General features: G+C 34.3%; 1 protein-coding gene across 1 annotated transcript in view; it reads left to right on the plus strand.

Moving 5' to 3' along the window:
* The window catches only part of LOC149797853 (NF-X1-type zinc finger protein NFXL1-like), a 104,587-nt gene that overhangs the window by 38,098 nt on the left and 50,596 nt on the right, over positions 1 to 15,893 (plus strand). Inside the window, exons 5-11 of the mRNA XM_089962868.1 lie at positions 458 to 588; positions 5,318 to 5,496; positions 7,164 to 7,325; positions 9,544 to 9,644; positions 12,469 to 12,583; positions 12,994 to 13,109; positions 13,624 to 13,755. Of these exons, the coding sequence (XP_089818994.1) occupies positions 458 to 588; positions 5,318 to 5,496; positions 7,164 to 7,325; positions 9,544 to 9,644; positions 12,469 to 12,583; positions 12,994 to 13,109; positions 13,624 to 13,755 (936 nt within the window). The remainder of the gene's footprint in view (positions 1 to 457; positions 589 to 5,317; positions 5,497 to 7,163; positions 7,326 to 9,543; positions 9,645 to 12,468; positions 12,584 to 12,993; positions 13,110 to 13,623; positions 13,756 to 15,893) is intronic.

Raw genomic sequence — 15,893 nt, forward strand, 5'->3', positions numbered from 1 at the left:
GTAACGAAGAGCGCTTTAGACCACTCGGCCACTCGGGGCCCCTCTCAGTTTTGAAACTGATCTACAGCAAATTGTGTTTGAGATTATGACAGGTATGTTGAAGATGTGCTGACTAACAGTGAATTTGCATAAAAATATGTATTCTCATAAAAATAGTTATATTGTTTAAATTATGATTTAATCATTTCTTAAACTTTAATCCAAGATTCTTCTGTCTGGCCACTGCATAATACAAATTCAATCAAATCATCATTCGTAATAGTATTAAAAAATGGACCACAGGCTGAGAAAAGCTGATATTGTTTTAAAAATAACTCCATTATGTATATAGATAAAAAAGTTCAACAATTAATTGTGTAGTATAAGGAGTTGTTCAGGTTTAAAATCAAGAGAGAACATTCAGATTGCTATTTTTATTACATTTTTTAAAGTATCCAATATTGTGTTTTGCTTTCAGATTTGGAGTTGTAAAGGCTGTTATGGTATGTTTCACATACAGTGCATACAAAAATGGGTTAAGGAGGGGGTGTATCAAATAATGTACAGAACTGGAGAGGAAAACAACAGGCAAGATATTCCCTGGTATTGGTAAGTAAAACTTTCTTGTGACAACTTCTTGCAGTGATATATTTACATGTAAGGATGCATTAAAAATTGTGAAGGTTCATAAGTCATTATAGATATTAAATTTTGCTCTTTGTATGTTTTTGAGCAAAACTGCAAGATAGGGAGTGACTGTTGCATATAAAATGATTCCCTACTCATTCAATTGATTGCCTTAGTAACTGTCACATTTTAGCTTTATGAACATACCTCAATAATAGAAGTTGTATAAGAGAGCTTGCCAAGCTACAGTGATATCTCAGAACTCTCTGCATAGTGTAGATTTTAATTGGGTAGAAGACTTTTGAAACTATTGATGTGCATCAAAACCTCATTAGGGGTTCAAAATCTAGCATACATGGTTCAGACCAGACACATTCCAGGCAGGCTTATTATCCTCGCTGACTCACTGTTAAGAAGTGGCCAGGCCCTTAAACATAGAGTGGTCCATTTATCCATTGGCATTTCAGGAGATTTGTGCATTTTATTTACATTCACTAGTATGTTTGCATTGAGATGGAATGACAAACAATCCCAGGTCCAGAATCTTAGGCTCTGGATACTCAATTATAGTCTGACTGTACCTCCCTGTTTGTTTTTATCCCCCTACCGATTTCAATAATGGTAATCTTTAATGTGATAAAAAGTGCGCAGAACTTAGTCAATTCATTCATTGATTTATAATTTCTAACCTGAATGTGACCATAGTGGCCCTAACACTGGTGTTCTCTGCCCCTTTCATGCTTAACAGATTTTCCATATCAACACAGCACCATGTTGCGTACACTATGGGCAAGTTGATTTCCTGAGACAACACTGTGGCGTAGTTCATCCTATTTTTTAACTGCTGGATAATTCCATAAATTACCATAATGTTGAGAAATTACACCACTTATTAAATCCACGTGAAAGGCAAATTTGTAATTGTCATTCTTTTCCTTTGCTTGATTCAACATTGTAAATATTGGAAGCAGATGACATAGTATTTTCCTTCTAAGTACATACATGTGTAGTCATGCATACACCCCATTGCTGAAAATGGACTAGTCCAGGAACTGGAAATGACTGGCGAACAGGTCGTCTTTTGCACTGAAAACTTATGTTTGGAATGAAACATGCAGACAGTATGGTGTTTGGGTCCCACCTGGGCATAATCAGGTTCAAAATTATAAATAAATAAATGAACTAAGTTCTGTGCATCTTTTATCTCATTTGTGCTTTTCATCTTTTAAATTGTTTCAGGGGTACAAACAAACAGGGAGGTATATTCAGGCTGTAATCAGATGGAATGTGTTTTAGGTGTTCCCTTCAGCATTTCTGGTACAGAGGGTAATAAAAGAATTAGGGGCCAGGTCTGCAAAGTAGTCCTGAAAACCCTCTCAAGAGGGACATAATTGGGTGAAAGACATAATTTATTGATATGTGTTCAAGGAAATTCTCAGCAAGGCCCAATCTGCTGAGACAGCTTCAGTTGTTTAGACCCATCCCAGAAAGACTTCTCTTTCACTCTAGGCTGTTGACTGTAGGGCAATGCATGTAAAGAAATTTGAACCTTCTGAAATGGAGAGAATCTCACATGGTAGAAGGCCCTCCACATTAAAAGCAGATTTGGGAAAGTGGTGTATTTTCATGGACTGGTGCATGGGTTACAACATTGGCAACCTTTGAGTGCCATGTTCACTTGACTTGATATTTTCTGGATAACTTTTATCTGGCTTTTTCTTGATGATTTTTCACATTCAGATGTCATGATAGAGGGGTTACAGACCACAATTATAAAATCAATCAGATTGGCTGGCCAACTTTGACATGAATAGACCGAGATCATTCAGCTTGTTTCCTGAGTGGAATCTTTTATGTTTTTACATAGCTCAATTCAGATAAATTTGAGACTTAAACCAGAACTTAATTGAAGCTACTATCTTATGGAACCTGCTTTTTTAATAGTCCTAGCTTCAGGATGCAGGTTTTGTGAGTTGCATGTACTTTAGATGGACCTGACTTATCTCTATTTTAGGTCAGATAGTTTTGTTTTCCACTTGACACAAGTTGGGTTCAGAGGTATTAAACATTTACCATCTGTGGGCAGCAAAAGTAACTATCTGCTTATCTTGATTGACACAATGATTGAGTGACAGAAATGCAAGACTTGGACTATGGCTATATTTCTTCAAAGGATGTCCATGCTAGAGGTTGGATGTTCATGTATTTCCTTCCCTTATTACCTGTTCTTAATGTGATAGGCAAATGTATTCAGTGGAGAAGTTAATTTATTAATAAATTATGTTTCTCTGAGAATTTGTATCCAATCACAATACTAGAATCCCACCTTCACCTGTCTGCAAATGTGAGCATGTTCATTGATTGGCTTAAAATGGTAAGTATTCATAGCTGCACATCAGATGGTAAGGGGGGGTAATTAATACAATTATCTTTCCTTTGTCCGTATGTGTTATATGGACAAAAAAGAGGAAATTGTTGTTTACCATTAATGTGACCTGTAAAACATTCAGGGAAAAACATTTTCATTCTTGCAGTTTTTGTATAAAAGAACAAAATTTGCCTAATGATAAATAATAATCCTTATCTGCAACACATTCTTTGCTTTAAACTTGGCTTTTTAATAAAGTGAAACTAACTTGTAGAAAATAACCTATATTTATAAAGCTATATCCCTTTTCTAAAATAAAAAACCCATTTTTTTCTTGTGAGAAAAATAATCTGTCATATATGTTGTTGTGGTTTATGGAGATCCATACCTGCCATAACATGCCAGGTCACACAAAAAACACAATTTGGGACCCCCAACCCTCCAACACGATTGTGTTTAGAAAAACACGAATTTCAGGAATCTTGGCCCCAATTTTTTATTCTCAGCAACAACCCTCCCCCTTTATTTCTTGACCACTCTGATATATGCATGTAATCTTTTGTATATGTATGAACAGTAAACAGTCTTGCTCAAAACACTGTCAAACCTATCCTCGGGGCATGCAGCTGAAATAAGGCAATTACAAGTTAAGGCAGTCAGAGATAAACATTCACCTTCTAGAGATTACTCAGTAAATAGTAAGGGTGATGTGTCATGTCAAATTCTGTTGTGAGCGAGTCCATATAGCTGTAGGTAATGTAAACATAGAACAACCCCATTTGTCTAATAAGTATATCAAAGAGATGTGCTGAAGAACAGATATTATTAGACACTGCTGCAGTGAATGAGAATGTTGAACCAACTTTAATAAAGTTTGTGTTCAGCTGTCGTTTCTTTGAACTATCATTTTTACCCCATATATATATATATAATGCAAAATATTATTCTAGTTGTAAGAGTGATTTATTTTTTAAAACTAATTCTGGAAGCAATATGCTATCAGCAAGCCAAGCAAAAATATATTTTGAAACTTCAGGTTATGGAATTTTGCTTTGTCAAGCACATCAGCAGGTGGGAGTATTTAATTCTTTGTATCATGTTGACCTGAAGTATACAATGTATAGGAACAAGATGCAGAATTGAACATTATCTTTAATATTTGTTGTCTTAATATTGCTAAAATAATAACTATTATTTGACCATTGCTTTTCAGGATGATTTTAGCCATGAAATAAACTGATTGAAAGATAATAATAAGCACATGCTTCTGTTTTCACAGTTGATTGGTGTTGATAAAGCATTAACACCCATACTGCACAGAGGCAATTATTACTGCTGTATTACCTGTAAGGCCCTCATTAAACTTGAAAATATTATGTTCTTCCCCTTCCCCCAATGAATTGGTTACTCCTAAATGTGGTATATATTCATTTTTCTATAGAGACAAGCGTATCATGTGGTCAAAGTGCATCAGATACAGATCTGACATTGCTAACACCATGATCGTTATGTACAACTCCATTCTGACCAGAGAGGTTTGGACAAATAGCACCATCCAGTCTCTGGTGAATGAAAAGATGAAGGCTAATGACACTTGCATTACTGTCAAAAACCCTGTTGAATTATTGAGAGCAGCCAAGACTGCATCAAATTAAGTATATATTTTGCCATTAAGTAGATTTAAATGACATAAATTTGCATGTTTATATATGGTTGTGATTATGTGAGTGTTTACACGTGCATGTCGTTGATATTTGACAGTGCTAAGTCTACCAGCTTTATCTTTCTAAGTGTATTAAATGCTTTGAAAAAAATCCTACGACAATTGTTTTTATTTAGATTTGATTTAAAATCATTTTCTATAGACTTATATGAAAAGATAACTTATTGTCAGTTGGATGACATTGCATTTTTAGGTCATGCACACTGACCCTCCTTGGGACCTTAGAAAACACTTTTTGAATTTAAAAAAGCCCCATCTGTCTGGGAATATGGCAGAACAAAGTGCAGACTCATTCCTGCCCGAAGATTATGACCCTTTTATTCCTATCCCACACCACTGCACTTGATGGATTCTATTAGTCTTACTATCTGTTTATGCAGGTTAGACAAGACAGTCTATGATGCATCAGATAATTTATATTCAGCTTTGTCTTTCAGCCCCATTTTAAGGTGGAATATCATCAGAGAGGGTGTCCCATTAGGTACTTTTGTCTTTCGGCCCCAGTTTAGGGTGGAATATCATCAGAGAGGGTGTCCCACTAGGTACATTTGTCTTTCAGCCCCAGTTTAGGGTGGAATATCATCAGAGAGTGTGTCCTACTAGGTACTTTTGTCTTTCAGCCCTAAGTGTAGGCTGGAATATCATCAGAGAGAGTGTCCAACTAGGTACTTCTGCTTCTGTGGAAAGGAAGAGGATCCTAAATTTGATCCCTGGTTGGTGCCCCACTCCTGTGGTCAGACCTGCGAAAGGCCTCTTAAACCTGATTGTAGACACAAGTGTCTGCTTTTGTGTCATCCAGGTACAAAATTTGAGAGATGAGTCTTGTTTTTGAGTATTGGAAGCCATTAATGGAAGTTTGACCTTTGCAAATGGAAGTTTGACCTTTCTAATGGAAGTTTGATCTTTGCAAATAGTTTGACTGGCAATATATCACTGGAGCCACTAGAATGGATATTTGCATCAATATAGCCATGATGCCAAAGTTTTCAACGGTATTTTCTTTCATTATATAAGATATTGATTTTGGACTAATCAAATAACATGTTAAATGTTCAGATATGTTAAAATGTTATTTATTTCTCAGTTTTTTTCCAAAACATTTGGTACAACTTTTAATAGTCACAGAAAGTAAATATACTTTCTTCGAGAGGTTATTATACTGGAAAATTTTGATTATCATTAGAAATTGTTGATCATATGCAAGTAACTGTCTAATCTACAGTAATGTTTCAGATTAGATGGGGAACAGGTGCTTCATGTTTAATTTTGAAGGAGAAAATTAATAAATTGGGTGGTGGTGTAATACTTAAATTGGGAATTCAAGATGATTTTTAAAATATTTTATTTTGGGAGTAGGGTGTACTTACATTGAAGTGGTTGTCTATTTTGTACCCTGTGGATGCTTACAAGACCACTGATCTTGCTTTAAATGGTCTTTAAAATCAATTCACTTCTCTTAAGGTTTGATAAGAAGTTACAAGTCCAGACTCCTTGTCATCTAGGTGTATGAATTTATTTTTCATGTTTCAGTCAGCTTAGTTTCTACATTCAGTTATAGTTATTGCAGATCTTGGAAGAAGTTTTGGTTAGTATTTTCAGAGCTAATGGTAACATTTATCAAGAAAAAATGATAAATACAGCATAGATTTGTGAGCAAAACTTCAACTTTTCTATCAGTTTTTACTTCAAAGAAATTTCATTCTTTATAATCAATTTCATTCTCATCAATTAGTTTTGGTGTTAATATGATGATGATAATTGCCAGAAATTATATTGCTATGCTTGGAATACCTTCCAATATGTTGCACATGATCTCTGAAAAATGAGTGAAAAATCAATTTGTGCAATCCTGTCTATAGCAAATTATAATTTACTGGCTGTATCCAGGTGTATTACTAATAAAACTAATAATTTGATCTACTGTTTTGTCCAATACAGATATAAAAAGATGACTTACCCAATGGAAACAGTTGCAGAGTTTTCATTGTAGCTTATTTTTGAGGTTGTTGTACCTAAGTTATACAAAAACTATGATGATGCAAAATTAGAAAGGTATTTTATAAGTTTGAATAGTATTTAATCAGCAATTTAGCTTGAAAATTTGTAAGAACAGAAATTTTTGGTGACTATTTTGAACATCCTAATTTTTTAACTTTCTACACTCACTTTTAATTTGGAGAGAGAAGTCATTTCACATAAATATTTGAGATATGCATGGACCTTTTTCATGTTCTGGATGCTGATTATTTTAATTAAAAAATTGTTTTGATTTGTAAGTTTTTAATTCGTTTAAATCACGATCATTTCAAATGACAACAAATTATTGAAATTGAGGAATGTATCCATTGCTTCAGTGATTGGAGGAAATGGACATATAATTTTTAATGGGTTCTTTAGTTTTCACCAAATAGAGAGATAAACTATAAATTGCCTATATGAAATAGTGATAATGCTTTCTTTTGTTAGGTGCTTGTCCACCATGCCCAGTAACAATTAAGTGGACATGCCATTGTGGTAAACAACCTCCAGTAGTAAGGCGATGCAGTGCAAGACCTTGGGCATGCACATTGCCGTGTGGACGTAGACTGTCCTGTAGTCATCATACCTGTCAGAAAACATGCCACGATGGTAAATATGATCTTAATACTACACATTAAAGGAGAAAAGAGAGACAATCAGATATAGTAGCTAGAGTAGAAGGTGTCAGATTTTGATCAGAGCTTGATCATACTTTCAGGTGATATATATACTATATGCATATGCCTACAAACCTGCAGTTTGTCCATTACATTAATATACTATATGCATATGACTACAAACATGCAATATGTCAACACATTAGCATTAGGGAATCTCCACTACCTCTGAATCCAACCCTCTATAAAAGATGAGAAAACATCTTTTCAATGTTGCTTCTAGAACATGGGATTGCAGGTACTGTAGTTTATGACAAGCTGACCCAAATTTAATGAACCTCTTTGTCAAAGTCATGCAGTTCAATTGACGAAGGCGCAAATTGGGTAACTGGATGCTGGAAGTTGTTTATTTAATGAAAAGAAGAGAACAAGTTTGGATAAAGTGGTGTAATGTAGCAGATATATTTCTGTTCTCGTTTCACGTAGTGATGTCTTTAACAACAACATCCTTCACTTTCTGGTAATAATTATTACTAAAATATCTGCTTGTTGGGGCCTTTCAGACTTGCATTTTACAACCATTTTGACCTTGAAACTATTTAAACCTTTCCCCAAATGAACTTCTGCTGATATTAAACTCCTGTTGGCTGATAAATGTACAGAATGGAGACATTTTTCATGCAGTCATAAGCACAGTACGGTTTGAATGGTGTAAAAGATATTTAAGTTTTATATCTTTTTTGTTCAAGACAAATTTGACCTTTAGAATCTGTGATCTAAAGCACTATTCTGTTCTCATGTTCTCCACTTTAATTTCAAGCCTAACATTAAAAGATAATCTGTTGTCATATAATTGTTTGCTTAGAAACTTATTACCTACTAGGTAGAAATGAAATAAGGAAGTATTTTAATGTTGCATCATATCATAAATGTTAGATGGCTCCTTTAACATGTGCTATGTCAGCAGAAACTTGCAAATTCGCGCAGAATATTAAAAAAAGAGTTTTGAAGAGACAGTTAATGAAAATCTCTTCTTGAAATGGAACCAAATGATTTGAACATAGCAGTGCAGCAATTGCAAGCAACAAAGCAAATCTTCATGAACAATTTAACTTGCATGGGAAATCATTGTGGTTAGAAAAGTCAAAGTTGTGGATGCTGTCCATTGTGTAAAACACAGAAAAACAATCACATTCACTGTAGGATGTACATTGTACAGGACCAATACAGTAGATTCAGCCAATATGGGTATGTGAGAAAGCTTGCCAGTAGCTTTTTGTGGGTTGGTGGTTCTTTCCGGGGGTTTTCCCGGGTTCTTCCTCCACCATTAATACTGGCCGCCATGTATAGCCTATTGTGTGCTGAAAAATGGCGTTAAACCCTACAGCAACAACAACATATTAAGCTTTTGCTTGCCTGTTATGGAGATGCTGCAATCGTTTGAAATATTCTTCTCTGTGACCCATCTTTGTCAATGAATAAGGCCAAATTTGTCACATTGAATTTACAATTGGCCCAATTTTGGAAAAGAGATAGGGAGCTGGCCCTCTGTTGTCAAATAAAAATACTAATTTTAAACAAAACTGCCTTTTTGTCTTATTTCATATAGATGAAGAGAAGTAGTTCATACAGTTTATTTCAACTTGTTTCTGCTAGATGGTCATTGGTATCTTGAACATCCATCTTTATTTTCTGGTGGAGTAAGAACCCTGGAAAACCCTGGGAAGAACCACCAACCCACGAGAAGCTACTGGCAAGCTTTCTCACATACCCATGTTAGCCGAGCCTGAGACTCAAACCCACACAGACAGAGGTGAGATGGCAGTGATCTGGAATGGTGAGCGCTTTAAACCACTCAGTCACTCAGGGCCCTGCCAGTGGTAGAGATAAGATGAGGAATGTATTCAAAGGAAAAAGCAATTTTTGTTAGCAAATTATGTTCATCAGAGAATACTTGCCCAATTACATTACTATAAAACCCTCCCACACCTCCCTGTGAATTTGATCATCCTAGTTGACGTACTGTTCAACTTAATACTGAAGCCATGTATATATAAAGAGAGAGAGAGAGAGACAGAGAGAGACAGATGAAATTTACTGTTTCAGGAGGCCTGAATTAGGGAGGTAGTGGAGTTTATTTTCCTCACATTAATGTGACCAGGTGAGTATTCTTGGTAAAATATAATTACCCCAAAATTTTCTTTGTCTAGGTGAGTGTCCACCTTGTCCCAAGACAAGTACCCAGTCATGTCTGTGTGGAAAGCAGAAAGCTGTCCGTCCTTGTGCTGCTCCAGAGTGGCAGTGTGGACAGGTATATGTTGTAATATTATTGTCTACAATCAGATGAGGCTTTTTTAGTATATAAATAGAAGACAAAGATTAAAGATGCAGTGTAGTTTTAGAGGAATAAATGATCTTGCAGAAAAATTATATTTAGAACTTTTTCTTCTAGACATAAGAGTTAGTTGTCAAAATGACTTTCATGATTTTGTATACTAATTTATGATGATACATAATTTTATTTGATAATATAGTTTACTGTTTGAAGCTAACCTGTCTATAAGACCTGGTAAGTTTATGGTATGGTCTTGCATATGTCATGTGTTGTCTGTCAACAGTTGCTACTTTTTAGCATCCTCTGACAATCTCTATATAAGTTTCATCTAAACTTGTCTGAATGTTTTCTGACATGAAGGTCTTTAAGTATTTTGTAAATTGATGCTGATCTGTAAACCATACTGGCTGTTATTACAGACCCTGAGACAGGTAATTGTTTTTAACATTGAAAATAAAATGCAAAGTGAATGAAGAAAAATGCAAATGGGGTGCATAATTATGCAACAAAATGCTGCATTAATGAAGATAAAATGATGAATGCATTTTGAAGAAAATGGAAATTGCAAAATGCAGATCGCAAAATGATGAAAGATTAGAGAAAACAAATAAAATAGATTTTAAAATAAATGATTTTCAAGCTGCCACTTAATATCCATTGTTGAAAACTCTTTCATGTGATAATCTAGAATCTAAACTGACAGTATTTCCCCCTACAAGTGATGACATTGTCATGGTAGAATAAAAAAAATCAACCATCATTGAAATGTTGCCATTATCACCAATGGCTATATTCATACACTCCTTGTTTGAAGAAAATTACAGAAGTAAAATCTGACAAATAGTCAAGAACTGTATTGATCATAACTTAAGTCCTGTCTTTGGCATTTTATGCATTTACTTCTTCATTAAAGCACAATTTTAATGACATAAGATAAAAAAGTAACAGTTGTCTCCATTTAGCACGCAAGAAAATGGAGAACGTAATTTCTATTTTATTCTAATTGAGTGAAAATGAAAGGAAATAACAAAGGGAAATGATAGATGAAAAGAACAGATGAATGAAGCTGACAAATGCAAACATCAGAATTTATCAGATCATGAAGGGAAATGATGACATTGTAGCTAAAAGGCAAGCATGAACAGAGACAGAATGCAAATGAAAAACATGAAATGCAAACAACATGCAGATTTGGTAAAATTATGTTTCAGGGTCTGCACAAAGCAAAGGACCATTTCTTGAAACTACTCAACGTTATTGACTAAATTTGACAGAAGTGTACAAATAATGCAGATTTTTTTAAAAAAATATGGTTTCCAATAACATAAATATAAAATTTATAAATTCTTTGTTTGATTCTTTTTTCACAAACTACTGAACATAATCTTACTAAATATAACTGATAGCATTCTGATATGAAGGCCTTTCAGATATGGCTATTGTTACTAAAATAGGCAAACTTTTAAACAGTTTCTCTTAGGAAAAAAACAACACTCAACAGAATTAGACTAATCCAACAGAAAGCATCAGGTTTGTCCTAATGATGCTTATTGGTAATCAAATATAGCCACCAGTACTAAAAATACAAAATGTTAAATGACTTTTTCTCAAAAATCACCACGTGTGAGCAAATTTGACAGCAAATATGCTGGCATAAATAGCTATCAGGTTTGCAGACATAAAGCAGATTCACCATCAGATATATCTACCCTTACTAAAATGGACAAAACTTTGAAAAACTTCTTAAAAACCACTCAGTGGAATTTGATCAAATTCAGCTGCTGTGATCACAGCATGAAGGCCTTTAACAATTTACTAATGCAGATTCATCACCAAATTTGGTTGCTGTTACTAAATATTTCTGCTTTTGGCTTCTGCTTAAGAGAAGCTGTCAAAATTTGATAGAAGTCATAATGGCTTGATAGATTTTCAAGTTTATTCAAATGATGCCAGGCGGATATAAAAATTTGGTTGCCATTACTACAAGATTGAAAAACTAAACTACTTCTCAAACATCACTAGAGAATTTGACCAAACATTTGACAGAAAACATCATGGCTTTATACAAATTCATAAATTTAAGATTTATACAAATGATGACAACTTGCCATCAAATACAGCTGCCATAACTATAAATGGAATAATATTTATATGGTTGTGTTTTAAAAAATTTGACCAACTTTGATAGAATTCATCCCAGCATAAAGGTCTTCATTAATCGACAAATACTGATGTTCAGTCTAATATGGATGAAGATACAGAAAGTTGAGAAACATCTACAATCGACATCATTGGAAGAAATTTCTACAGAAGGCATATCACTGATCCAGATTTCTTGAGCAGTTGCTTATGCATTTGGCTTTTAGGAAGACGTCAGCCAGACTATTGATTTGAGGCTCTCTTGGGCATATTGTGTAAGATTGTTTGCCTGTGTTGACTTAGGTTTTTATTATTTTCTTCATGTAATGTCAATTACATACATTTTGGTATGGGAATGAATGCAGTTGTTGTATATAAGACCCGTTTTTTTTAGAATTCTTGAGTTGAATATTTCACTGTAAGTACAGAAGAATATTTCTCTACACGGAATGAAGTTTCATCTCTTGCTTGGAGCATCATTGGAATTTTGAATACTTTAAATCACAGAATATGAGAAAGTACAAACTTTTTGATTATTTAACTGCCATATATTTCACTAAACTTATATGATAAGGTATTAAGAAAAAGTAAGTTTTTAAACATTTATTTTGTCAAATTCAGAATTTGACCATTAGATTTGTTTGTTTGTTTCATATTATAGCCATGTGGTCAGGTTTTGTCCTGTAGAAACCATGTCTGTGAAGAGATGTGTCACAAAGGTGACTGTGGATCCTGTCCCAGAGGGGGAATACGACACTGCCCCTGTGGAAAAACTGGTAAGTGGTTGGTTTTGATATGTGAATTAATGATCATGGTTAAAAACTGTTTTGAAAATATGAAAAAGCACCATTGGAGTAACTTAGAGAATTGACTTATTTTTTGTAATACATCTGATGCTAGAGAATAATGACTGATTATACTACAAGATGATACATTTTTATTTTGCAAATCTGCTTTTCAAAATGGGAAGGGGGTATTTATCTCTCAAATGACAAAAATCTGCACGTGTGAATGACACTGATTTTATTGCAGTAGTTTGACTTGGTTTCTCAGGTCCATTTGTAAGAAGTTTTTCTTTCTTTAAATGCTTATATGTCTTATGAAAAGGTGATGCATTTATGACATACACATATAATGTTTAGTAAAGAATAGCATTTTAACAAAGTTGTAATCATGCACTTGTTAGAATATGACCTGCCATGCACTGAGGACATTCCCACCTGTGGAGATACCTGTGGTAAATTACTGGACTGTGGACTTCATACCTGTGCACAGAGGTGTCATACAGGACCATGTGGTACAGTAAGTGATTGGAAAATGGAGGTTTGAGCATGACTTTTGTGCAGTGTGATGTTTTATGTACTTTGATTAGATTGTCAGATACAGTACAATGGAATGCCAGTGTGGTAATCCTTATGAATTAGATAGTATGTTGTAGTACCTATTTGTGTTTAGGAACATTTTTTGGGGCTGTATAATATCAATGCTAAGTTTTTTATGATAGTGTTGTTTTCACTTGAAACAGATACTGGTAAAAAAACATTCTTTTATGATAAGACCATGAGAATCAGAAAATGCAAAGATTCTTGTATATTTTTTATGTTTCCATTATCAATATATTTAGTGACATTTGTTCTCCAAAACTGGATTTTTCTTTCTTGAGGAAAATATTTAAAATATTTAATTTGAAAAATTCTATCCAACTCCAATGTTTATCATAGCATTATTTTGAATGATAAAGATTTGATGTCAGTTGTGTCATGAAAATGTCAAATATTTGGATAGTTTAAAGAAATGATTATAATTATCTTTCTAGTGTCGACAGATGGCAGTGAAGATATGTCGTTGTGGTCAAAAGGAGAAGGAGGTGCCTTGCTGCAAGGAGTATCTGTGTGAGACAAAATGCAACAAACAGAGGGACTGTGGTAAACATCAGTGCAAAAGAAAGGTGGGTCATGACAGTTGACTTGATATCTTGATATTGTTTTGGATTTAATTCTCTTGTGAAACTATTAAAGGAAGGCATTGTGCCAGGATACTTAAATTCTGATTAGAAGACAATTATGGAAAGCTGCAAATTGGACATGATTTACTTCTTGGGATCCTCAAGAGCCAAAATTATGCTTCACTCCGAGTGCGAGAGAGAACATCCCAATGTGTGCTATTTCAGAATCATTGAAAATTCTCAATTTTGTTAAATTTTGTTTTGTAAACTATGCAGTAAATTAATTTGTTGTCATTTGTACTAATTGATGAGATTTCGGAGTCATGGTTACTCATTAGTGAGAATTAGACTTATAGTACAAGGAGTGTGGTTTTGAAACCCATCCAGGCCAACCTATGTTGGCTGCTTCAACATGTCATTGGGAAACGCACATAGAACATAACTAATAATATATTAAAAGTGTCATCTAAACCAACAAACAACCGTTGTGTGGTTTTTCAAGAAAATAATTTTTTGGGCCTGGTACTAAGGTTTAGGATATTTTATGGGGTTCCATTGTCTTCAAAGATGGATAATTATTTGTTTTGTATTCATTCGTCATGGCTAAAGAAAATAATGGAAATGGGTACTCAATAAATAAAAGTGAAATGCGCAGTATTACATTTGATCATATTTATGTCCCAAAAATAAATAGACCTCATTCCTAATCAGACTAAAATGGTTGTTGGTAGTTAGTTTTAATAGTACCTTTGACACAATATTGGCTATATCATGCGGAGGTTAGTTTTGATAGTACCTTTGACACAATATTGGCTATATCATGTGGAGGAAATTGGAGGTTAGTTTTAATAGTACCTTTGACACAATATTGGCTATATCATGTGGAGGAAATGGGAGGTTGGTTTTAATAGTACCTTTGACACAATGTTGGCTATATCATGTGGAGGAAATGGGAGGTTAGTTTAATAGTACCTTTGGTACAATATTGGTTTTATCATGTGGAGGAAATAGGAGGTTAGTTTTAATAGTACCTTTGACACAATATTGGCTATATCATGTGGAGGAAATGGGAGGTTAGTTTTAATAGTACCTTTGACACAATATTGGCTATATCATGTGGAGGAAATGGGAGTTGGTTTTAATAGTACCTTTGACTCAGTATTGGCTTTATCATGTGGAGGAAATTTGAGGTTGTTTTTAACAGTACCTTTGACACAATATTGGCTATATCATGTGGAGGAAATGGGAGGTTAGTTTTAATAGTACCTTTTACACAATATTGGCTATATCATATGGAGGAAATGGGAGGTTAGTTTTAATAGTACTTTTGACACAATATTAGCTATATCATGTGGAGGAAATGGGAGGTTAGTTTTAATAGTACCTTTGACACAATATTGGCTATATCATGTGGCGGAAATGGGAGGTTAGTTTTAATAGTTCCTTTGACACAGTATAGGCTACATCATGTGGAGGAAATGGGAGGTTGGTTTTAGTAGCATTTTTGACAATCTTGGCTGTATCATGTGGAGAAAATAGGAGGTTGGTTTTAATATTACCTTTGACACAATATTGGCTGTATCATGTGGAGAAAATAGGAGGTTGGTTTTAATATTACCTTTGACACAATATTGGCTGTATCATGTGGAGAAAATAGGAGGTTAGTTTTAATATTACCTTTGACACAATATTGGCTGTATCATGTGGAGAAAATTGGAGGTTGATTTTAATAGTACCTTTGACACAGTATTGGCTATATCATGTGGAGGAAATGGGAGGTTAGTTTTAATAGTACCTTTTACACAGTATTGGCTGTATCATGTGGAGAAAATAGGAGGTTGGTTTTAATATTACCTTTGACACAATATTAGCTATATCATGTGTAGGAAATTGGAAGTTGATTTTAATAGTACCTTTGACAATATTGGCTATATCATGTGGAGGAAATGGGAGTCTACTGTTTTTGCTCAGGACAGACCAAGGCAGTCAACCCAAGCTGGTCTGTGTGGGTATAAAATCCATGACCCTTGAATTATGAGCCTGACATTCTTCCATCCAGGCTAACATGGCTCACTGAACACCCTATACTATCCCTATTGTGCATATGATTACCAAGTAAGTAGAGGGCTTAATGCTAATCT

The sequence above is a fragment of the Sinohyriopsis cumingii genome, chromosome 6 (genome assembly GCF_028554795.1).
Source record: "Sinohyriopsis cumingii isolate HCF-2022 chromosome 6, ASM2855479v2, whole genome shotgun sequence".
Lineage (NCBI taxonomy): Eukaryota > Metazoa > Mollusca > Bivalvia > Unionida > Unionidae > Sinohyriopsis > Sinohyriopsis cumingii.